The sequence below is a fragment of the Odocoileus virginianus genome, chromosome 5, assembly GCF_023699985.2.
Source record: "Odocoileus virginianus isolate 20LAN1187 ecotype Illinois chromosome 5, Ovbor_1.2, whole genome shotgun sequence".
In the NCBI taxonomy this organism is placed as follows: Eukaryota; Metazoa; Chordata; class Mammalia; order Artiodactyla; family Cervidae; genus Odocoileus; species Odocoileus virginianus.
Window position 1 is genome coordinate 84,917,709 of NC_069678.1, and position 25,568 is coordinate 84,943,276.

At 51.3% G+C, this 25,568-nt stretch overlaps 1 protein-coding gene across 2 annotated transcripts in view; it reads left to right on the forward strand.

Moving 5' to 3' along the window:
* HIVEP3 (HIVEP zinc finger 3) overlaps positions 1–25,568 on the forward strand; it is a 535,004-nt gene that overhangs the window by 478,145 nt on the left and 31,291 nt on the right. For both annotated transcript variants that reach the window (XM_070468342.1, XM_070468343.1), the window contains exons 5-6: positions 1,784–7,386; positions 11,798–11,943. In XM_070468342.1, the coding sequence (XP_070324443.1) occupies positions 2,326–7,386; positions 11,798–11,943 (5,207 nt within the window). In that variant the 5' untranslated portion in view covers positions 1,784–2,325. The remainder of the gene's footprint in view (positions 1–1,783; positions 7,387–11,797; positions 11,944–25,568) is intronic.

Consider the following 25,568-nt stretch of genomic DNA (forward strand, 5'->3'; position numbering starts at 1 on the left):
TAAGGAATTTACGTATTTTCTTCTCTGGCTATAATGACTCTACAATGGACCATATCTCCCTTTTCTCCTTGGCTGCCCAGAGTCTCAGATATCAGTGTATAGCTGAACTGTGGAAGCACTGTAAGCCCTTGTGATTGTTATATCAGTGCTCTTTCCATCTCACCAGTCCTGACCTCCTGCCTTATCTACACTTTCCTTTGTTCTGATTTGTCATTCTTATTTACAGATTTTTTAATCTGGATTTATAGCTTGTCATTCTTTTAAAAATATTTATAAAATTTTATTATAGTGATATTGAAGTTTTTATAGAACCAAGATGAAAATGAAACAAAAAAGGAATAAATTTCTAGAATATACTTTTTAGCTAGTTGTTGAACTCCCTGCCCTTCCATGGCATGTCAATATGTCTGAGGTCCTGCCATTTGAGCAACCATTATTTGAGTCTTTCAGAGTATTCTGTGAAAGTAGAAAGTGGGAACTTTTTAAGACTGCATCAGCAAACACCCAGTGAAAATTAAGGTGAGGTCATGAAGGGTGCCTGCGATCAGTATGCCAGGGGCAGAGCACGCCTACAGGAGAGGGCTGGTCACTCTCTCAGACCCTCACCCAGGGTATGGACACCTGCGAGGTGGCTGGGGAATAAAATCTGGCAGTAGGGAGCCTGGATTCAAGTGCAGGCCCTATCTCTTAAGCACATAGGACCGTAACAGGCCACCCTCCCCCTGCAGTCCTTAGTTTCATCCACTGGAAAGTAAGATGGCTGGCGGGACAAAGTTCACAGTGACGTCCAGCTTTGAAGTCCTGTCTGTGCTCTTGGGGAAAAGGGCCCTGCAATGCCCTCAGAGCCCAGGAAGCCTTGGCTTCCCAACTTTCAGCTGACCCTGGCAGGGCAGACATACTTGGGGCTCCACTCTGACCAGCTTTGCCCCTCAGTTTGACAAAGACCTCTATTCTGAGCCCCTTCTAGGGTATCCCTAGGCCACTGACTGGACAAAAAAAGGCTGGAAAGTGGAGGAAGCTTCCAGAATGACCTTCCAGGTATTGCTTAGTGGCTCTGGTGGTCACCCTGTGTTAGACTGTGAACCACCGCAGGGATGGTGGTTTTAGCTTTTTCATTAAACACCAGGCTTGGGAGGTAGGTTAGCAACAGTTTGCAAAGCCATAAGCCTGGATACCTTCAGAATTCAGGGCCAGAGAGAGAGAAATACTAACCTGAGAACAGACCCTGTCATAGAAAGCTCATCTCCAGATAACCGACCAGCTCCAACTCTTGCACTGGCCACGGGACCAGCTGGCATTTATCCAGTGGCATCCATGTCCATTTTCATGTTGGATGCACTGCAGCTCGAGATGGAGCTGAGCCAGGAATTGCTATTATTTCATAGATATTATTTCACTTCATAGGTGATGCAACTGAGGCTTAGGGAGCTGAAACCATTCAGAGTGGCTCTCTGAGCAGAGACTGGAATCCAAGCCTGTCATCCCTGAGTGCCCCCATGGTTCCCAGAGTCTATTCTGCTCCTGACGCCCCACAGAGCCACAGTCTTCAGAACCACAGTGGACATTCAGAATCACCGGCACCTCTGGAAATGTGGGCAGAGGAGGTGCCAAGAGTGCTCTGGCGCACAGGGTCCGGGCTGTGGGTTTGGGTTGCGTCTCCCTGGTTAACCTTTAGGTATCACACCAGGTCTCATCGGAGCTGCATGAGCTGTGGATGAGTTGCAGTAACCCTCTCTTCTCTTCTCTTTGTGTGTGTATTTCTGTGTGTGCTTTGGTCAAGTAGAAGAGCGTGAATTCCTCTCCGTGACCATTCACCTCCAACACCAGACGAGAGGGCAGAAGAGTTGGAACGGAGCTGCCCACGGCATCCAGCGTGGCTTCTCTCGTGCCAGGACCAGGGATGCCTGGACCATGCTCACGGCCATCTCTAGCCGTCCACAGATCGCATAGCACACGGGGGACTTGTGGGGGGCCACTTGCCACTGCCAACTGAAACAATATGATGGCGACTCTGACATCCTTCATGACGTTTCCACAACAGACATTCAGGCAGAAAGTGCTGGTGCATTTTCTGTCTGTGAAGTAGAGGGCCATGCCTCACCAATGTGAATAGCCTGGGCCCTGATGACCTGACCTGAGTCCACTTGTAGCCAGTGACACTTGGAAAAAAAAATTTTAAAAACTCCCCAAACCACCTTGGGTTTGACTTCCGTAGCTCTTGACCAATGTTACCCAAGCCAGACGCCTCCTTGGGACGTTTGGATTATTCATAAATGTGGCCTGCTCTGACCCTCCCTGAATAGCATCTGAAGTCCTGTGGAGGTCATGGATCCTGAACAAAGTGTCAAGGGCACCAAGAAGGCTGAGGGAAGTCCCCGGAAGCGGCTGACCAAAGGAGAGGCCATTCAGACCAGTGTCTCATCCAGCGCCCCGTACCCTGGCAGCAGCACGGCCGCCACTCAAGAGGGCCCCCTCCAAGAGCTACTAGCCCCGCAGCCCTTCCCTGGCCCCTCGTCGGTTCTTAGGGAAGGCTCTCAGGAGAAGACAGGCCAGCCGCAGAAACCCCCCAAGAGGTCCTCCATCGAAGCCTCGGTCCACATCTCCCAGCTTCCGCAGCACCCTCTGACACCAGCATTCATGTCGCCCGGCAAACCCGAGCATCTCCTGGAGGGGTCCGCATGGCAGCTGGTCGACCCCATGAGACCTGGACCCTCAGGCTCTTTTGTGACCCCTGGGCTCCATCCTCAAAGCCAGCTCCTCCCTTCGCATGCTTCCATCATTCCTCCCGAGGACCTGCCTGGCGTCCCCAAAGTCTTTGTGCCCCGCCCCTCCCAGGTCTCCTTGAAGCCCACGGAAGAGGCGCACAAGAAGGAGAGGAAACCACAGAAGCCCGGCAAGTACATATGCCAGTACTGCAGCCGGCCCTGTGCCAAGCCCAGCGTGCTCCAGAAACACATCCGCTCACACACAGGCGAGAGGCCCTACCCCTGCGGCCCCTGTGGCTTCTCCTTCAAGACCAAGAGTAACCTCTACAAGCACAGAAAGTCCCATGCCCACCGCATCAAAGCCGGCCTGGCCTCGGGAATGGGTGGCGAGATGTATCCCCCAGGGCTGGAGATGGAGAGGATCCCTGGGGAAGAGTTTGAGGAGCCCACCGAGGGAGAAAGCACCGACTCGGAAGAGGAGACGGGCACCACGTCCACACACCCCACAGAGCTCTCCCCGAGGCCCAAGCACCCACTCCTGTCCAGCAGTTTGTACAGCTCCGGGAGCCAGGGCTCCAGCCACGAACGCTGTTCCTTGTCCCAGTCCAGCTCAGCCCCATCGCTCGAGGACCCCGCTCCCTTTGCGGAACCCTCATCTGAACACCCCCTGAGCCATAAACCTGAAGACACCCACACGATAAAGCAGAAGCTGGCCCTTCGCTTGAGTGAGAGGAAGAAGGTGATCGACGAGCAGGCGTTCCTGAGCCCGGGCAGCAAAGGCAGCACCGAATCTGGGTATTTCTCACGCTCTGAGAGTGCTGAACAGCAGGTCAGCCCCCCAAACACCAATGCCAGGTCCTACGCCGAGATCATCTTTGGCAAGTGCGGGAGGATCGGGCAGCGGACTGCCATGCTGACGGCCACCTCCACCCAGCCCCTCCTGCCCCTGTCCACCGAAGACAAGCCCAGCCTGGTGCCTCTGTCCGTGCCCCGGACGCAGGTGATTGAGCATATCACCAAACTCATCACCATCAATGAGGCCGTGGTGGACACCAGCGAGATAGACAGTGTGAAGCCCAGGAGGAGCTCGCTGTCGAGGCGGAGCAGCATGGAGTCACCCAAATCCAGCCTCTACCGGGAGCCACTGTCCTCCCACAGCGAGAAAGCGAAGCCCGAACAATCACTGCTGAGCCTCCAGCGCCCACCCAGCACCACCCCCCCTGTGCCTCTGCTGAGAAGCCACTCAATGCCTTCTGCCACCTGCACCCTCAGTACCCCCCACCACACCTTCCGAGGCAGCTACTCCTTCGACGACCACGTCGCCGACTCGGAAGCCCTGAGCCGCAGCAGTCAACTGTTTACCTCCCACCCCCGGATGCTCAAGCGCCAGCCGGCCATCGAACTACCTTTGGGCGGAGAGTACAGTTCTGAGGAGGCAGGGCCCAGCAGCAAAGACACAGCCTCCAAACCTGTAGATGAACCGGAACCCAGGGAAAGTGACCTCACCAAAAAGACCAAGAAGGGTTTGAAAACGAAAGGGGTGATCTATGAATGTAACATATGTGGTGCTCGGTACAAGAAAAGGGACAACTATGAGGCCCATAAAAAGTACTACTGCTCAGAGCTTCAGATGGCAAAGCCAGTCACCGTGGGTGCTCATGTGTCTCCGGAGGCCGAAAAGAGCCAGGTCGAGCATGAGCCCTGGTCCCAGATGATGCATTACAAACTGGGGACCACCTTGGAACTCACTCCACTGAGGAAAAGGAGGAAAGAGAAGAGCCTTGGGGATGAGGAGGAGCCGCCCGGCTTCGAGTCCACAAAGAGTCAGTTCGGCGGCCCTGGGCCTTCAGAGGCTGCTCGGAACCTTCCCTTGGAGTCCAGCAAGTCACCAGCAGAGCCGAGTAAGTCAGTGCCCTCCCTGGAGGGATCCACAGGCTTCCAGCCAAGGACTCCTAAGCCAGGGTCCAGTTCAGAATCAGGGAAGGAGAGGAGAACCACCTCCAAAGAAATTTCTGTCATCCAGCACACCAGCTCCTTTGAGAAATCTGACTCTCTGGAGCAGCCTGGCGGTTTGGAAGGGGAAGACAAGTCTGCGGCCCCCTTCTCATCACCCCCTCCCGCCCCACATGGACGCTCGGCCCACTCCCTGCAGCCCAGGTTGGTCCGCCAGCCCAACATTCAGGTTCCTGAAATCCTGGTGACCGAGGAGCCTGACCGGCCAGACACAGAGCCGGAGCCGCCCCCGAAGGAGCCGGAGAAGACAGAGGAGTTCCAGTGGCCCCAGCGCAGCCAGACGCTTGCCCAGCTCCCAGCTGAGAAGCTGCCACCCAAGAAGAAGAGACTGCGCCTGGCGGAGATGGCCCAGTCATCGGGGGAGTCCAGTTTTGAGTCCTCCGTGCCTCTGTCTCGCAGCCCGAGCCAGGAGAGCAGTGTCTCACTGAGCGGGTCCAGCCGCTCTGCCTCCTTCGAGAGAGATGACCATGGAAAAGCTGAAGCTGCCAGGCCCTCGTCAGACACACGCTCCAAACCCTTGGGCACCCACATGCTGACCGTCCCCAGCCACCACCCGCATGCCCGTGAGATGCGGAGGTCAGCCTCAGAACAGAGCCCCAACGTCTCCCACTCCACCCACATGACCGAGACACGCAGCAAATCCTTCGACTACGGCAGCTTGTCCTTGACAGGCCCTTCGGCACCAACTCCAGCGGCTCCAGTGGCCTCGGCAGCCCCACCAGAGAGAAGAAAATGCTTTTTGGTGAGACAGGCTTCTCTGAGCAGGCCTCCTGAAACCGAGCCAGAGGCCACCCCCAAGGGAAGACAGGAGAGTGAGGAAGCGAAACCCTCATCCAGTAAATCTTTGGCCAAAGGCGCATTGCCCCAAGTTTCCTCTGCGGCCACCTCGCACAGCGGGCACCCGGGAGGCAAGAGCCAGGTGCAGGAGAGACCAGCGCTGGGGGCCACTCCGCCCTACACAGAAGCACTGCAGGTGTTCCCCCACCCCATTGCTCAGCTCCCGTTGCAGGAGAAACCCTACCTGCCCCCGCCTGTCTCCCTTTTCTCCTTCCAGCACCTCCTACAGCATGAGCCAGGACAGTCTTCAGAGTTCTTCCCCACCCAGGCCATGTCCAGCCTGCTCTCCACACCATACTCCATGCCCCCCCTTCCTCCCTCCTTATTTCAAGCCCCCCCACTTCCTATCCAACCTACTGTTCTACACCCAGGCCAACTCCACGTCCCCCAGCTCATGCCTCACCCAGCCAACATCCCATTCCGACAACCCCCTTCATTTCTCCCCATGCCTTACCCTGCCTCCTCAGCACTTTCTTCTGGGTTTTTCCTGCCTCTGCAATCCCAGTTCACCCTTCAGCTTCCCGGTGAAGTGGAAAGCCACGTGCCCCAGATCAAAACTAGCCTGGCCACACTGGCAACAGGAACCCCTGGCCTCTCCCCCAGCACAGAGTACAGCAGTGACATCCAGCTGCCCACTGTGGCTCCCCCGTCCAGCTGCTCAGCACCCACATCAGCTCCTCCGCTGGCCCTGCCTGCCTGTCCAGACACCATGGTGTCTCTAGTTGTGCCCGTCCGCATCCAGACCAACATGCCGTCGTATGGGAGTGCCATGTACACCACGCTCTCCCAGATCCTGGTTACCCAGTCCCAAGGCAGCTCAGCAACTGTGGCTCTTCCCAAGTTCGAGGAGCCGTCATGCAAGGGGACGTCTGTATGTGGGGCAGATGTCTACAAGGTCGGGCCCAGACTGGCTGGAGTAAGTGAAGAGCAGAGCAGAGGTTTCCCAACTCCATTCCTGAGAGTGCCTGTGACATTACCTGAAAGAAAAGGCACTTCCCTGGCATCAGAAAGTGCCTTGAGCCTGGAGGGGAGTTCATCAACAGTGGGAGGAAGCAAACGTGTCCTTTCACCAGCTGGCAGCCTTGAACTTACCATGGAAACCCAGCAGCAAAAAAGAGTGAAGGAAGAGGAGGCTTCTAAGGCAGATGAAAAATTTGAACTTGTGAAACCATGTAGCGTGGTGCTTAGCAGCACCGAGGATAGCAAGAGATCAGAGAAGTCCCACTTGGGCAGCCAGGGCCAGGGCAGGAGGGAACTAGAAACACTCCCCAGCCTGTCCTCAGATCCATCTGACCCAAAGGAAATTCCTCCCCTTCCTCAGCCCTCATTGCCCCATGTGACAGCCTCAGGCTCAGAGGCTTTGAAGGAATATGCCCAACCATCTGGTAAACCTCACCGAAGAGGATTACTCCCATCAAGTGTGAAGAAAGAAGATTCCAAGGAACAAGCTGACCTCCCTCCACTGGCACCTCCCAGCTCACAACCTCTGTCAGAAACACCCCCCAGACCAGCCAAGTTGCAAGAAGGTACGGACTCAAAGAAGGTACTGCAGTTCCCCAGCCTCCACACAACCACTAATGTCAGTTGGTGCTATTTAAACTACATTAAGCCAAATCACATCCAGCATGCAGATAGGAGGTCCTCTGTTTACGCTGGTTGGTGCATAAGTTTGTACAACCCCAACCTTCCAGGGGTTTCCACTAAAGCTGCTTTGTCCCTCCTGAGGTCTAAGCAGAAGGTGAGCAAAGAGACATACACCATGGCCACAGCTCCACATCCGGAGACAGGAAGGCTTGTGCCATCCAGCTCCCGCAAGCCCCGCATGACAGAGGTGAGTTCAGTCTTGTTTTTCCTCTACTCACTGATTGTAAAAGCCTTTGCTGAGCTTTTAAAGCCACATTCTCCTCAAGGTCCATTTACAAAATGAGAGCCAGCCGAGTGGGCAGATTTCCTCTCTATCAGCTGTGACTGGCCACCTTATTTATTGGATTTCTTTGTCAGTGTCCCTCATATCACTGGACTAGATGCATTTCAATAAAGTGAACTTTAAAGTGACCCACTTTCCCATTAGCTTCTATTGAAATATCAAAGAAACAATCTCATCCAAAAGACTGAGCTGGAAAACCTTGCTGATGGGAATGCCTGCCACAGTTTGAGAATTTTATGCCACTCCAACATATATTTCTTCCTTATAGTGTTAGTCTTTTCCTGCTTTTCTTATTCTCCACATCTACTATTTCTGTTCTCTGGTGCCACTTGAGATTTTCTCAGAGAGTCTAGAGTTTGACAAAAAAGACTCCTGAAATATTCTTTTTTTCTTTTATGTGAGTAGACGAGCAAATAGAGCTTAACTGTAGTATCCCTCTTTACCAGTAGGTGACAGTTCCACAGCTTGACTCATCTATGCTGGTGGTGGTGCACAACACTGGCTATGCTCATGTTTTCTCCTCCATGGCCTCTGACTTGAGGCTGCATTATGAGGTATAAAATCTTGATCTCTGTAAGTTCAGGGAAATTGATATTTGATAATTCCAAGTTTGCTTCAGACTGGTGACACCTCCCTATCCTGGTGTCACCTTGTCAGGTGACAAGGCCAGCATAAGGATTCAGGCCATGATGTGCTATGCTGACTTGATATTTGTGGAATAACAGTTGGTCTTATTGGTTGAGTAGCCTCACTGTGCCAGGCATTGTTCTGGGCACTTGAATCCAGTTGATGTTCATCACCGCCTGTGAGGTAGCAGTACCATTTCCATTTTGTAGATGAGGGAACTGAGAGTCAGAAGGTGAGAGGGGTCCAGGGCACATGGCAAGTATTTGGCAAACCCAGAATTTGAACCCAGATGTGTCTGACTCCAGAGAGTCTATTTTCTTCTTTCAATTATTCGAGGAAAGAAGACTGTAAAAGTGACTACAAATTTAAAGATCTTTGTTAGTAAGTCTTTAGAACAGATCCTTTGACCAAATAAATCCCCCTAAACTAAATCCTGATTGTAGATAAATGAACAAACTATGTTCATTAACTTCTATATTTGCATCCTTCTCTTTTATTGAGTGATGCTTGTGCATTGACTTTCTCCTTAGCTCGCCTAAATATTCTTCACCAAACTGTTTCCCAAATTTATTCTCTAAATATCCTTGTCAGTCTACAGACATCCTTAAATGAGGTTTCCACTTTTGCTATAAACATCATGACTAATCAGTCTCCTATGTCTCTTACTGGCTGTGTCTACTCCCAAGATGCTGTGGTAATTATATTCATACTTAGAACTTATTGTGCACCTACTATGTACCAAGTACTATGCCCAACATGACTTTTTTCCTCACAACCACACTGATAGGGTTCTATATCATTATTTGATGGATAAAGAGACCAAAGCATAAAGAAGTAAGGTAACTTGCACAAGGTCCAAAACATAGTAAATGGCCTGGATTCAAAACTAGATCTCACTCTAAAGTTCTTTTGGATGATCTGAACTGCTCCTCTATTTTAATGACTGAACACTGAAAGGTGGTGTAAGAAAAACAAAGAATTAATTTGGCTTAACTGGGTTTGACAACCATTTGTTTAAAATGCTGCTTTCCTAAAATGCAACCTTTTCCTGGAATGTATCATTTGGTTCACTTGGATCAGCTGGTAAAGAATCTGCCTGCAATGCAGGAGACCTGGGGTTGATCCCTCGGTTGGGAAGATCCCCTGGAAAAGGGCATGGCAGCTTACTCCAGTATTCTGGCCTGGAGAATTACATAGACTGTATAGTCCATGGGGTCACAAAGAGTCAGATATGACTGAAGACTTTCACTTAAACACTTAAACTTACCATGTTTCCTACCAGAAGCTCACCAGTCTGGTACATTACTGTCACTGCATAGCTCACTGCTTGATGCCTTTGTACAATCATCCCTCTCTCTGATCTCTGCTTGCATATCTCCAGTAATGGGGTGCTCACCACCCCTTAGTACAACCCAACCCATCTTTGGATAGTGCTTTAAGAAAGTTCCCTATTATACTAACCTGACATTTGTCATCCCATAGCTTCCGTTCACTGTTAGTAGCTCTGGAAAAGCCCTTTGGGCAATATCAGCATTTCAAAGCTCTTCCTAACCATCTTTATGCAGGTCTAGGCCACCCAATCAGGTTTGAGTTTGGTCACATACATTTTTTTTTTTCATGTTTAAGTCATGGAAAATCCCAGGCTTATACAAGAGTTCACATTGCAGCCACATTTCATTCCCCAAGTTTCTCCTTCCTTTTTTCTCCTTGGAGATAATTTTTACAACTTCATGCACTGTTGCAACTTAATATAGACTTAGAACAAGGGCTTCAGTGCCAGATTGCCCAAATTTGAGTTCCCCAATCCAACCAGTCCATCCTAAAGGAGATCAGTCCTGGGTGTTCATTGGAAGGACTGATGCTGAAGCTGAAACTCCAATACTTTGGCCACCTCATGCGAAGAGTTGACTCATTGGAAAAGACCCTGATGCTGGGAGGGATTGGGGGCAGGAGGAGAAGGGGATGGCAGAGGATGAGATGGCTGGATGGCATCACCGACTCGATGGACATGAGTTTGAGTAAACTCCAGGAGTTGGTGATGGACAGGGAGGCCTGGCGTGCTGCGATTCATGGGGTCGCAAAGAGTCTGACACAACTGAGCGACTGAACTGAACTGAACTGAACTGATCTCACTTACTAATTGACTTTGGGTCAGTTACTTAGCCTCTCTGTGCCTTGCTTTCCTCATCAGTAAGACAGAGATAATAAGCTATAAGATACAAAATACTTAGCTCATAGGAATGCAGAGATAATTAAATGAGTTAAAATATGCAAGGTGTGTTTAGAACAGTGGTTGGCACGTTGGCACTTGATAATCACTATCTGTAGTTACTCACATTATTATCTTTAAAACTTAAAGTGGACCCCTGGTCCCCTGCTCAATTCCAACCACGTTTCCTGGTAGTGTCTGATGCCACCAACACCAGCCGCCTCCAGCTTGGCTCTGACATCACAGCTGGTTGTAAGACAGAAGGCATCCATCAACCTGAGGGAGGCCTCTTGGTCATTCCATGGATGGCCCAGATGGCAGGCTGAGATCGAAGTTAAAACAGCATGCTCTGAAAACCCATGAATATTGCATAAAATCAGATACCTTCTGCCAAAGCAGCAGACCATACCCTCACTTGGTTTCCACTCCCCATCTCCAATTCTGAAGAGATTGTTCAGGGTCACTGAATCATTGAAATTGACCCTGGAATGAATCTCTAAGATAGTCTAATCTTGACTCGGAGCCTCAGAGAGGTGAAGTAGTCCACCTAAGGTTGGCTCAGCATGCAGTGGCCTACATGATGCTAGAACTCAGATTCCTTGATTTCCAATCAGCTACTTTTCTGTTCAGCCTCTTGTAGGATCAGGTGTGGTGGCTGAAGCAGGGACTTCAGTCCTTAGGTTGTCCCAGCACCAGGAGACACAGTTGCTGCTCCTACTGGCTGTAAACAGGGCATTTCCTCCTGACCTTAATGAAATGGCATGAAGTAGGATGAGATTATCACTACCGGCCCCAGCCTCCAGCCCCCAGCCCAGCATCACTGCTCCCTATTAAAGGTGCACCCACCCCTGCCACCATCAGAGGATCTAGGGGACAGGTTATCCAGCCAGCTCTTAACACCAAGGCCTATAACGCATGGGGAGAATGGGTTTCCTAAAATGCTCACCTCCCCCAGACACATGCCCATCAGTGGGCAGCACAGCCTCTCTCTGTCCAACTCTGGCAACAGTGTGGGGTGGAGTCAGGACCTTCAGGAGACCTGCTTTCTGCTCCTAGAAATGCCCTTGACTTGCTCTGTGGCCTTGACATTCTGATGTATAAAGGAGAATTGGGTCAGTTAATCTTCAAAGGTGAAGCCTTCATTTCTGTATGCAGCATTCCTCACATGCCTTCTCTGAGGTTGGCATGACCCGGGAGACCAAGATGAGGACCTGTACCCAGAAGCCCCTAGACTAGTGTGAAAAAAGAGAGGAAACACAGCTCTCGTGGGAAGGCCTGGTCTTCCCCTGAGAAAGGCCTGGGAGAGTCCCGGTTCTGACTTCACCTCTGGGGATTCGTTTCCCTTCTTATGTAAAGTGGGGCTAGTAGCACCTCGTCAACGGGTAAGGGGAGGATGAAGTGAGCCACTGTGAAGCGTGGGCATCATTCCATGACGACGTGTTAACCAGCCGTGATTTTGTCTTTCCTGCGGTGGGCCAGGTTCGCCTCCCTTCGCTGGTTTCCCCGGAAGGACAGAAAGAGATAGCTAGAGTGGAGAAAGAAGAGGAGAAGAGAGGGAAGCCGGAGGAGGACGCTCCCGCCTCCAAGAGAGGGGAGCCTGCGAGGATCAAAATCTTCGAAGGAGGGTAAGAATTGTGTTTGGTTTGCAGTGTCTGCTCTCCATGCAGTAAGCGCTCGCGCCTGCGTTCAGAATGGTGGTCTGTGTTCAGAGGTGGTGAGCATCTCATTGGGCAAGGCTGTGCCCACAGGAGCCCTGGGCTTCCCGCCTTCCAGGAAGTGCCATCTTTGTGGGACTTGCTGTCCACCTCTGTTGAGGAACATTGGCTCCTTGGTGGGGGGGTGGGGGACATCAGGTGTATGCTGGGGACTGGAGCTGCCTGGGTTTTCCCCCAGCCCCTCTTGCCTCAGATGCTGGCTGGGTTCCTAGACCCCACATTGGGGTTGATAGTGACCCTCCCGGGTCCTATGCGGACTGCCGTCTGCCTTGGTGCGTGTTCTGCAGAAGTCACCTCTGTCCTGCCGAAGCAGCCACGGCGACAGGTCTGTGTCCCATGGGCTCTGCCAGCTGGGCTGTTTCCAGGGTTGATTGTACACTGCACTCATCGGTCTCTGGGTCTCTTCTCGGACTGGCCGGGTCCAGGGCTCACCAGTTGGTAAACATTTGCACTCATCGGTCTCTGGGTCTCTTCTCGGGCTGGCCGGGTCCAGGGCTCACCAGTTGGTAAACATTTAGAGTAACACTCCCGGTTTTTCACCTTTGGTGCTTTGTGTTTGCAAGCCTAATGACTGAGACGTCTCAGAACCCTCAGCTGTGGGGCTCTCAGGGCTCCCAGCAGGGTGCCTGCTTCCGGGCCTGCTCTGTGGACGTGTCGTGCGAGCTGTGTTCTGTGTGACCACGTGTGTGCTCCCTGGGCTGTGGGCGTCTGTACGCAGGTCCCGTGGTGTCTGTCTCAGGGTCCTTTGTCTGTGTCCCCCGTGTAACCAATGAAGTCCTCTTCCTACCCAGTCCTGAGGGATAACGGCATGGAGGAAAACCTGCCTCCCAGGGAGGAGGGTCCCCAGGAACCCATGTCCTCAGGAACATGCAATGTCACTGGGGCCTACAGTCCTCCAGCACTTGCAGGTGCCCAACTCACAAGGTCAAAGTGGGAGGTGCCAGGTTCCTCTGGAGCACTGGGAGAGGAGACAGTGCCCAGCTCCCGAGGTCACTGGAGGGCATCCTTTGCTACTGACCTGCAGGGTCTCCCAGGAGAAGGGGTGTTTGAAAACTGAACTTGGGGACTTGTGTTGTCACAGCAATAGGGAGGGGAGTCAGGGATGGCAAGCGTCCTGCAGTGGCAAGGACACGTCCCCAGAGGGGAGAAATATCTTGTCCAGAGTTCCCGTAACTGCTCCATTGAGAAACACTAGACCAGCGGGTTTTCAAAACACTGTCTTTCCACCTGGGGACTGGCAGGTTTCCTCTTCTGCTACTTGGTTAGAGCGCCCCCGTGTGTCTCTGTGTTCACACATCATCAGATCCTCCAAAGGCCACCTAAGACTTCACCCCAGGATTGGTGGATCAGTCACAGCCTTCTCCCCGCAACTTCAAGGACCATCTGTGGGGTCCCAAGGGCGGCTGAATGTCAGCTGGTGTGAACAAAGGGGTTTGCTTCTGCCGTGAGAGGCAACAGTTCCCAGACTGGAAATCTGGTTCCCCGAGGCTGCTCCCTGCTGCCCTTGTTCCCCCGGAAGCCTGCGCCCCGAAAAGGCAGCTGGCAGGAGCTTCTCCCCAGCCCAGTTAGTTCACAGCTCCAGTGGCCTCCCAGAGTCTCTGCCACACGGTCTACCTTCAGCTGAGAGGTGAAGGCCACGTCTGAGTCCTCTTCTGCTCTTCCTGCGGTCTGGCCAGGGGTCCCCACTCTAACCCGCCCCCACCATTCCATCCAGGTCATCAGTTAGTCCTGTCTGCTCTGTTCAGAATCCCCCTGTCTTGCCAGGTCCAGCATCCCTGCCCCAGAGTGGCTCTCCCACTAACCAGTTCCACTGGGACAGTCCCCTCACCTCTCTAGCTCTGCCTCCCATCTGCAAAAGGGGATAATTACATACTTTGTGGGTTGCTGGGGGATCCTGTGCTGCCCTGGGTAAAGACCAGCACAGTTCATGGTCCACAAATGGGTATCGGAGTATTTTTTCATTTTTGTGTCCATCGTTTTGATCCCCTCCAGGATAATCTCACCCTGTCGGCTGTGAAGAACATCACCCACGCTCTCTCCACTTGTCACATCTAATTTCAGCACTTTGGTAGGGGGAATGGGGTTATGTAATGCCACCAGTCAGGTCACCTTCTCCCACAGCCCCACTGTCCCATCTGGGCCCCCACTGTACCTCCCACCCTCGCTTCTGGTGACCCCTCAATATTTATGGTTCTTTGGGGGCTGGTGTCACCTCCAGGAGAGTTTGCAAATGTGAACTTGAAAGTGTGGGGTTGTCACAGAACTTATGAGTGCTCCATACCAGAAGATAACCAGAGCCAAGAGGGTCAATTGTGATCCTGCTTTCAAGGAGGCTGGCTCAGGGGTAGCAGAAGGCCTGGTGCCGAGGTATGGACCTTCAGTGTTCAGGTGCTCAGAGCAGGCAGGGACGCTTGGGCCCAGAGTAACCAGAGAGGGCTTCCTGGAGGAGGTAGGCTAGGCCTAGAGGGTGTGAGACCAGGACAGGCAGAGAGGAAAGGTGAGTCAGTCGGCAGTCTGGGTGTCCTAGTGACTCATGCTCCTGGTTAGTCGGACTAGTTTCCTGTGACCTTGAGTGGTCTCCCTGGCCAGTGTTGTCCGCCTCCTTGGCTAGACTTCGTCCCTGCACCAAGGCTACAAAATCTGAATCTCCAGCTAGGACCTTACTCCTGAACTGTAGACCATTGCTTCTGATGCCTCATGGGCACCTCTGCCTGCAAGACTAGGGCACCTCAAACTCAGTATGTGCTGACCAAGCTCTACAGTTACCACCAACAGCTTCTCCTTCCACCTTGGGAACCAGATCCTTAGGCCCGAAACAGCTCTGTCTCACCTCCATTAGTAAATCCTGTCAACTCACCCTGTGAAACCATATCCAGAAACTGCCCATTTCTCCCACGTCTCAGCTCAGACCACTGCTGAGTTTCATCTGGATCATCACAGTCTCCTGCTAGAATCTCCCTTCCATTCTCACCCACTATCATGTATTCTTAACCCAGCAGCCAGAGCGATCCCGTTCCTGCCACTCCCACTCTGCACCCTCCACAGCCCTCCAGTAGCCTGTGTGTGCTAGCCCCAGGTCCTCCCTGACCTCTGCCTGCCCCTCTACCCCTTGCTTCTCCTTTTTCTTTTAAATATGTCTTAAAATTTTTTTTTTATTTATGTATTTATGGACTGAGCTTGGTCTTCACATGAGCTTTCACTAGTTATAGCAAGCGGGGGCTACTCTCTAGTTGCAGTACTTAGGCTTCTCACTGTGGTGGCCTCTCTTGTTACGGCTCACGGGCTCTAGAGTGCAGGTTCAGTAGTTGTGGTGAACAGGCTGAGTTGCCTCAGCGCATGTGGAATCTTCCCAGACCAGGGACTGAACCTGTGTCCCGTGCATTGACAGGTTCCTACCCCTTGCTTCCTGTGCTCCAGCCAAGGATCTCTTTGTCTGACCTGCTGCTACCTTAGGGCCTTTGCACTTGCTGCACCCTCTGCCTTGAACACTTTTTTCAGAGTCCCACAGCTCGCTCACTTCCTTCAGTCACCCTTCAGAGAAGCCTTACCAGATCATCTTCCCCTGTGTACCCTCCTCCAGCATTTCTTATCCAGCTTCCCTTCCCTGCTTTATTTTTCCCCAGTCACTAGTTTCTTCTGTCTCCCCCTCCAGAACATACACCCTGTGAGAGGACAGGAATTGTGCTTTATTCATTGCTGTATCCCCAGTGCTGAAAATGGTGACTGGCATGAGGGCAGCGCTGGTGAATGTTTATTAACTAAAGGAATCTCCCTTTACCTGAGACCTCAGGTGAGGGGCTGTGTCCCTGAAGTCAGCAGCTCTTAGAATCCATGAGCAGTGGAGGCTCTGGGTCTCAGAAAGGAGGAAAGACAGAGTCAGGGCCAACCCACCAACCTGAAGTCAGACTTGGCCTGGGAAGGTGAAGTCAGGTGGTTTCGGCTATGGGGCAAGTACCTGGGGCTGGGAGCCAAGGTTGTCTGCTTGCTGTCCTGCCCTGCAGGTGTTAGAGATAAAAATGAAACAGGATTCCAAAAAGGGCTGGCTCATGGGTTACCAGCTCTTTGGCCAGTGCCTGCTCTGAGTAGATCCCTTGTGTGCTGGGGGCCAGAGAGGAGTGGTCCTGGGCACCCAACTCTGGAGACAGGCTGCTGTCCTTCCTGGGTGAGTCTAGGCTATCAGGACCATGTCTTCTTTCTGACTCAGTGCCTTGATCTCTCTTGAATTCTCAGGCTTCTCCCTGGAGTGTAGATATGCAGCTTTGAGTGTGGCCCCTGTGGGCCAGGAGCAAGTTGTCCAGCTCCTATCACATGTGCCCACACTGGGTTTTGTTCTATTTCTCCCAAACCCTGTTGTTCCATCTCTCCTAGGGAATATGACCTGGGCTTTTGTGGATGCAGAGGAGGGTGGGATATTGCAAAGTACAGGTGTGACATTCAATGGCCCAGACCAGGGAGATGGTGGTGGATATGGGGGTGGAGCTAGAGGATATCTGGTGAATTGAATACAAAGGGTGAAGATGAGAAGCTTGGAATGGAGAAAGACTGCCACGTTTCTGGCTCAAGGATATTTGAAGCCGCCATTTACGGAGATGGCCAGGGGTGGAAAGGAGACTAAGAATGAGGTTTGGGGAAGGAGAGACCAAAGCTTGGTGGACAGTGTTCACTTTGAGATGGCAGTCAGACATCCAAGTGTTCAGGAAGTCATGTGGCAATTGGATATCTGAACCTGGCCTTCAGAAGACAGGAAAGATACATTTGAGATATGCATAGATATATGTAGATATGCACATTTTTCAGTGCATAGATGCTATTTAGGATGATGTGACCGGATCGCAGATCTCTTAGGGAGATGGAGAGAAAAGAATAAGGCATCCAGGACGGAGCCAGGATATGCCAGAGGACAGGTAGAGCTGAAGCTCAAGAGTCTGAGAAGGAAAAGCCAAAAGAATAGAAGAGACCCGGCAGAGTGAGAAGTCCTGGAAGACAAGGGCAGAGGGAGTTCAAGGTCAGCTATGCTGAGGGCCATTTAAAGGCCAAAGACAGGGAGGCCAGGCAAGTGTCCATGGGATATAGCCACATGGGGGTCACTGGTGACCTTGATGGGAGCTCTTTTGGGAGATGGAGTTCTGAAGGTGGCACATGTAAACCTGGCCCAAGAGGCTGGTTGTGGAGGGAAGGAGGGAAACACAAGGAGGTGAGGGGCGGGACCTGGACATGTGTGTGTGAAGCTGAGCAGGCGGTATTTTGTGGAGAGATCTTCAGTAGGCTTGTGCTGCTAGGAATGATTGACAGTAGTGGTGGGCGGGGGAGGGCTTGGCAGATGATGATGCTGAGAGAGAAGGGGCTGAGGGCAGGCAGAGTCCTAGAGGAGGTGCACAGCGTGGGGCCTGATAAGGGGGTGCTTCTCCTAGAGTAATGGTGCCGGGCAGGGGGAGACAGATGCTGGCACACTGCAGGCAGAACTGATGGTTTGGGTGGGGGAAGAGGGGAGGGTTCTCTCGGCCCCCATCCAGACCTCTTCTCACTGTTCCTAGATACCTACAGTCTCAACAATAGATCTGTGAATGGCTGTTTTGAAAAAAAAAAAACCAAACAGAAAATGTCTGTTTCTAGGAAACCACTTAGATTCTTGGGAAAGTTATTCCTTTGTAAAGATTATCCTCCAAATAGATATCTCAGATGTTAAGCAGTCTAGTTAGATCAACTCTCCGTGCTGGCCTAGCATCTTTCTACTGAGCACTCACAGGACTTCCCAGGGAACACTCACTCCAGGCATTAGACAAAACTTATTATGTCACTGTGAAACCCAAGTCACCGACAGTTTAAAAAAAAAAAAATAGAAAAGAAAAGACATATTGATCAAGGGGCAGACTGAGTGTCTGAGTCTGCTGAGGCCAGAGTCTCCAGAGTCTTGAGGATGGTCAGGGAAGACCTAAATGCATCCTATTAAAATTTAAAGGAGAATCCATTTCTCAAGCTGATTTGGCCTCTGGTTGCTATACGGTCTAAGGCAGCAAGGGGCTTAGCGGAGGGGGTGGGGGTGGGGAAGTGGAGTCCCCAGCCCAGCATGCGATGGCCCCCGGCGGCTGCATTGAGAACCCGGCATCCCCTGGGCCTGGACCACATCTGCACGAGTCTCCACCTGCCTCCTCCCTGTCCTTGGGGATCCCCTCTCTCCTGTGGGGGAGGCAGCCTCTTAGCAAACAGTGGCACACCCTCTCCCTCTTTCTTTCAGTTTTTTTTTTTAATTTATTTTTTTAAAATTTATTTTTATTCATGTATTTATTTGGCTGTGCCAGGTTTTAGTTGTGGCATGCAAAATCTTCTGTCGTGGCCTATAAACTGTTAGTTGCCCCATGTGGGATCTAGTTCCCTGACTAGGAATCGAACCCAGACCCCCTGCACTGGGAGTGCTGAGTCTTAGCCACTGTGTTTATTTTTATCTAAATTTTAGATGCACAGAGTTGAAAAAGCCAAACGTCTCTATAAATTTTGTTATGGAAGATGATAGTACCCTTCTTTCCCCTGCAATTTCTGTCCTACCCCACCCCCACCCCCAGAAGCAATAACTTTCATCTCTTCTAGTTGTTTATCTTGGTTGACCTTTGTATTTCTGAAAAATGTGCCTGGGTTGCTACTCTTGGGCTTTTCAGCTTTAGGTGCTAGCTAGTGACTCACGAGCCTTTCCCCAGTCCACACATGACCCCTCATCCCCTATCCTCTCGTCAGAGTCGTACCATTTATGCTTCACAGCTATGTTACATGATACTTTTGCTTTCCTATCCAACTTTTATTTTCTCTAGGAATAAAAGTTGTATGTGTGTTAACTTCATTAGTTTTCCATATGCTGTGCTGTGCTTAGTCACTCAGACATGTCCAACTTTTTGCAAACCCCATGGCCTGTAGCCTCCTCTGTTCACGGGGATTCTCCAGGCAAAAATACTGGAGTGGGTTGCCATGCCCTTCTCCAGGGGATATTGCCAACCCGGTGATCAGACCCAGGTCTCCTGCATTGTAGGCAGATTCTTCACCAGCTGAGCTACCAGGGGAGCCCCAGTTTTCTATATATTTATTGTTAATTCAGCCCCCAAATTCTCACTTCACAACTCTCCCCTGAAGATGTTCAGATGCATCGGGTCCTCTGTAAATCATCTTGCGGACACAGTCCCTCCCTGAGGGATCCTGCGGGACGGACTGCCCCCTCAGCCTGGAACACAGCTGCCACCCCAGGGCTCCCTCACTCTCACCCGAGAGATTCTCTTGCCTCCTTTGCTGGATCGCCTCATAGCTGTACATCTTCCTTTTTCCTGGTTTACTTCCTCGCTTTCACAGAGACCATCCTTCAGCACGATCTTCTTGAGAAAGGGCCCGTGAGAGGTGAGCTTTTTCAATGCTTTGCATGATTGAATTGACCGAGGTGAGCTTTTTCAATGCTTTGCGTGATTGAATTGGCCGAATTGTTTTTATTGTGTTCCTCCGTTGACTCAAGTGTCAAATTCCCGTGTTGGAAGTCACTTTCCTTTAGAGTTTTGAAAGTATTGCACCCTCATCTTCAAGCTTCTGGGTTGTTCTCAAGAATTCCAGATCGGTCCTGATTCTTGTTCCATCCTCTGCGACTGTCTGAGGGTCTTCTCTTCCTCCTTAGAGTGGTGACTTCTCAAGCATGGGTCTCGGTGTGGAGCAGTTTTCATCACTCGCTGATGCTTTCAATCTGGCAAGTCAGGGACTTCTGCTTTAGGAAACTTTCCTGAACGGTTTCCTTGAGGATTTTCTCTCCTCTGGTTTTCTCTCTCCTCTCTGTGGTACTCCTGTTATTCAGGCATTGAATAAGTCCTGGCTCGTTCCTCTAATTTCTACACCTCTCTGCCGGAGTGCCCATCTCTTCATATTTTTGCTCTCCTTCCTGGGAACCTCTATTTTGTCTTCCAGCCATTCGTGTTCTCATTTCTGCTACCACATTTTTAATTTTCCGTGCATCTTCCTCTTACATTAATAGTATCCTATTCTTTTTTATTGAGAATATCTTCATTTATGTACTTTTGTTAGTTAAAATATTCTCTGTTTTTTAAGTTGAATGATGTTTTAAAATGTTTGTTGGAGTATAATTGATTTGCAGTGTTAGTTTCTGCCATACAGCAAAGTGAATCAATTATAGGTATACATATATCCGCTCTTTTTTAGATTCTTTTCCTATGTAGGCCTTTACAGAGTATGGAGAAGAGTTCCCTGTGCTATAAGTAGGTCCCTGTTAGCTACCTATTTTATACAGAGGAATGTGCATGTGTCGTCCCAGTCTCCCAATTTATCCCTCCTCCTCTTTGCCACCTTGGAAGCAATACGTTTGTTTTCTGCATCTGTGACTCTATTGTGTACATAAGTTCATTTGTACCAAGTATCCTATTCTTATTTGACTGATTTCAGGCCTCTCGGAGGCTATTAATGTTAGTTGTTTGGTCTTTAGTGTTCTTTTCCCCTTGATTTCTGTTTCCATTATGTTCCCTTCACCCTTGTCTTTGTTTAGTCTCTTCTCTCAGGTATCTGATAACCTCTGGTGTCTTCGCATGTTGAGAGCCGGAGGCTCAAAGATGGCTGGGCACCTGAGTGTGAGAGCAAGGCTTCCCCGAGACTAGGCTGTTCTACTGGGGAGGCTGCAGTGGCAGAGTCTATGTCTTTCTTCTTGGATGAAGACTCCAGTCTCCCACCTGAAGGTGGCAGGGTTCATTTCCTATAGTCTGAGAGCCACAGAAAGGAAAAAGGTGGGAGGAAGAGTGAAGGGGAATCTCAGCCTCCAGTGATGCATTCACCCCATCCCTTCATTTGTTTGCGATTCCCCTGTCCTGCCATCACCTGGCCTGAAGACCCCCTCAAAGGCCGTCCATCTCACCCTTTGCCGAGAATAAACCTCCAGGATTTTTCAGGAGTGATCTCCTGGCTGCTGGAGTTGAGGAAGGGGTGAGGTCTGACTGCTTCTAACAGGGCTTTCCACTAGTTGTCCTTATCCTGGTTCTCCCCGTATGCACCTCCAGAGTCCTTGAGGGACCCTGTGGCATAAGTCGAGTTTATTCTCATATAACCTGCTGTCAACTTAGATTCCATTCTGTTGAGTCTGCAAAGTCTTGTTCAGCCATCCATCTCTTTCCAGCCTCCAAAACTGCATTGCCAGTTTCCTCTCTTGCTCTTCTCTTCTTTGTGTGTTTATTACGCCGAGAGAGAGAAGGAAAGGGAAGGGAACCATAAATAAAGACGGTTTCCCTACCATCTTTAATAACAGACGACTAGTAGGGTTGTTTTTAAGTGTGTTTTAGGCACAGAACTCTTTCTTCCAAATAACTCTTCAGAGAAGGTCACCTTGCAGCCTGCCCCATAGGTCCCTGGGGCTCCTATGGCACTTCCCTGAACTTCTGGGCTCAAAGGAGCACAGGGGGGAAGTGTTGGTGTTCCAGAAAGTCTGAGAAATCTTTGGGCATTGGCCTAAGATAGAATGATTCTAGGCCCACCTCTGGCAATTACTGGCTAGTCCCTAAAGTAGGCTCCTTAGTGAGAACTAAATGTAAGATTTTATGGGCTCTTTACTATGAAGTGTAGGAAGTGCTTAGCAAAGGGGCCGCTGCCTTCCTTGCTTCCTTCCCCCTTCACTGTTCTTTCCTTCCTTCCATCTTCCTTTCCTCCCACCTCCTTCCCTCTCCAGCATGGCTGTGATCTTCCCCGGGCTCCGGTGGCCTTTCTCCTGAGGCACTAGAGAGCTGCTAAAGGTGTAAGCCAGGCTGTATCTCTAACGGCTGTGTGTGAACAGCATATCAGGAAGGTGAGAGTTGGAGACTAATCTGTGGACAATGAAAATGAAATCAAAAAAGAAAAATGACACATGGGTTGGACAGATGAAAAGTCTGACACTGGGTTGAGCATGGGTCCACCTGATTTTATTATCTGCAAATCATAGGAAATTTTACCTTTTCCATCTTTGGGCATTGTTTGAAATGAGGCCTCCAACAAGGAGGGAGGTAAGTGGGGTGAGTCCTGGAGCTGGAGACTTTGGGCAAATCATCTTTTCTCTCTGGATTGCACTCTTTCCCTTGGTAATTGGAGGATGTGGGAAAGGGCTGGGGTCTTGAGTCTGGGCCTGGGGGCTGCATCCTGACTCTGCCTTTACTAGCACTGTAGGCCTTTGCTGTTTGTGAGCCTGGCTTTCTCATCTGTAGCATGAGTGGTTGCCGTGTGGCTTGGGTCAACCATCTCTGGCTCTCATGACGTGATGTGTGGGATCTTTCCAGCTCTTGTCAGTCAATGAGCTGTTTCAGCTCTGCACTCAACACTTGAGGAAGATGTTGCTCAGAGACAGTTTACAGGGAGAGGTCTGAGGGAAGGGCCTATGCGGGCTGCTGCAAGTCCTTGTCCCTCCCTCAGAGAAGCTGCCTTCTCTAAAGGTCAGGAAATCTAAGCCGAGCTCATCTGCAGGGTGCCCTGCCTGGGCAGAAGCCCTTGACAGTGTGCCTCAGCCTGAGATGAGATGTCTGTTGGGAAAAATTTCCTCTTGGAGCCCAGAGTTGGGTGTTGTGTACTGCTTGCCTGGACACATACAGGTGAGGAGATGAGGGGGCCAATAGACATATCAAATCTCTAGGACCTGCCAGAAAAATGAGGAGCTTAGAAAAATTAAGACAGAGTTGGTCTGGAGTCTCTTGAAGGAGGGGTCCCTGCTGTGGTCTGTCCCCCAGAAGCATCAGCTGCTCCTTGCTGCCCACAGTGGGGAAGGCCCAGCCTCTGGGATACCCTCCAGAGGCCACATCCTGCCACCTGTGCCTGCCCACCTGGGTATCTTCAATCATGCTCTTCAGTGCCTCCCTGGAAGTGGAGGTACCTCTCTGTGCCACCGTGAATGTTAAATAGAATCAGACACGTTAAATAGAATCAGCTGTCCAGGGTCTGGCCCACCCCCTCCCGCTGAAGTGTCAATCAAAGGGGATGAGTGGAATCTTTCAGTCCCACCCTCTGAGCAGAGCCCTGTATCTCAGTTGAGCAGAACATGGTGACAAAAGCATAACTTTGGCATTAGCCAGACCTGGGTTCAAATCCTGTCTCTGCCACTGATTAGAAAATCACATAACATCTCTATGGCTCAGGTTTCTCATCTGAAAAATGGGAATAATAATAGTACCTGTTGAGCAAAGCTGCAACTTAAAGGAAATGATGTTTGTACATAAGGTACCCAGCATAGTGTTGGACCTCTTAGTCTGCCATGAATGATCAGTGTTTACTTATATGACGACGGCCTCTTCCAGTAAGGAGTCAGCTGGTGTCTCCCCCTTCTGCAAGCACACATGGTAGAGTGTGAACGCTGCAGCCAGACCCCCTGCGTGGGAACCCTAGCTCTGTCCCGGCGAGCAGTTGATCATAAGTGAGTTAGGTAATTGCTCTGTGCCTCAGCTTCCTCATCTGCAGGATGAAGACGGTAACAGCAATTACGTCTCAAAGAGTTCGTGTGAGGCTTAACTAAGATGCCACATGTAAAGAATTGACAGTGCTTGGTGCATAGTAAGTACTTAACCAAAGTCCACTGTTCTCATTATTTCTAAAGGGTCCCTAGAAATTATTTGACCCAAATTCCTGACTTTGCCAATGAGGAAACCACAGCCCAGGGAGGCATTAACACAGCATAGGAATAATGGAAGCCAGCCTCTTGGGCTTCACTCAGAACATACCAACGGGAAGAAGGGAGGAAGGCTGTGTGGTTGAGTGTGTATGAGGGCACAGGATCTGTGCCATGTCGCCGTGGCCATGCTGATGGCAGGGAGGTGGCATTGTGGTGAATCAGGCTGGGATTCTGACGCACTTTCAGCTCCCATGAAAAGAGACGTTTGACTCCAGAGAATCCCCCGTGTTCAAGAGCTAACAGGGTGGCCTGGTTGGGGGCCACACCCTAGTGGTTTAAGGAGGGCCTCCCCCCAACCATCGGGTGGACCCTACATGGAGAGTTAGAGCCCGACCAGACAGAGAGGCCTGATGTGGCCTTGGATAGAAGCAGCATACCCTGGAGAATTCAGGGCTGATGGTTCATGGGGTTGGCAATTTGCTCTTAAATAGTTCCGGAAAAAAAGAATTTTTTTAGAATTATACTTTCAACATGTTTGTGATTGTTTCAAAATAAAAACTTAAAAAAGAGAACGAACTAGTTTGGCTCAGAAGAAAGGAGACTAGGGAAGCCAGGAACTGAGGAAAGAGTTTAAAAGGGCAGAGGCTGTCAGGGGCCGCTGGGCCGATCTCTGATCAAGCGGAATCAACCTAGGCCAAGAAAGGAAGCTAAAGGCATCAGATCAGAGAAAGAGCCAGGCCTGAACTCCAAGCAGAATGTTGGATCTGTGCTGTGGATGGGCGTCCTCTGTCACCATGGGCGGCTTGCAGACCAAAGAAGGGCAGCCCAGCTGGTGGGAGGTGTGTCCCGAGGCATAGCAGCCAGCAGAAGGCAGACTGGTCTGAGCCTGGGTACCAGGGGGCAGGCGTGTTGGGCAGGCCGGTTCCCAGGAACACGGTGAGAGCAGACAGAATGGACACAGGAGGCAAAACAAACCTAAGGCAGTCAGGGAAAAGCCAGGCTGTGAGCGAGGCCTTATGACCCACTGGCAATGCAGCTGGCAGACTGGGGCCAGGAGGTGGCCAGCCAGGGGCCAGGCCAGGCTTCTGGGAACTGGAGCCGGGAGCAGATAGGGCCCTTCCCTGGGGAAGGCTGCGAGGAGTAGAGACGGCCAGCAGCGCAGAGGGTGGAGAGGCTGGTCCGCCGGCTGTGCTGTTCAGCTGGGCAGCAGGACCTTTAGGGGCCCAGGGGGACAATGTGTTCACCCAGCGGGTCCAGTTGGGCCCAGGCTGATTCAGAAAGAAGGGGAGCTGCCCCCTAGCAGAGAGGAGGAAACCAGTTGCCATCAACTTTCTAAACATCAGCAGATGCAGCAGTCAGGCTGTCTCTTGGAAGTGTCTGAGACTGCTTAACTCAGGAGCTCAGGCCCAGACTCTACAAACCACGGTTTTTCTGAGCTTTGTCACCTCCCATCATCTGCCCTCTGTGGGTTCTGATTTCCCCGAGAGTGGTAAACCCTTCCCGTGAGGAGGGCAGCTGAGGACATGTGTCCTCCTCCTCCTCGGTGGTCAGGGGTCGGGAGGGGGGAGTGGAGGGGCTGAGAGGAGGTGGTGGCTTGGATGGGTCTGCACCAGGGGACAGAGTGTCCCTGGGGAGCCAGCCATATGCTGAGTGGGGACTCAGGAGCTCCGGCGAGGCTGAAGGAGCCAGCGTGCTGTGGATTTATACAGGCTGGGCCGTCCCCCACCTGGACTCCAGCAGGGTGCCCGTGGGGTCTTGTTGCTGCAGGAAAGGGCCCAGCAGTGACCCACGGATGCCCCCACACTGGTCCAGGCTCTCTTTCTTCCCCCCTCTAGGGGCCAGAGTGCCTTTAGTCAGCCAGCCCTTACCTGAGGCGGGGGAGAGGCTATTGTGAATGCACTCGGGCCTCGCCTGGGGTCCGGAAGGACAGGGCATCCATCGTGTT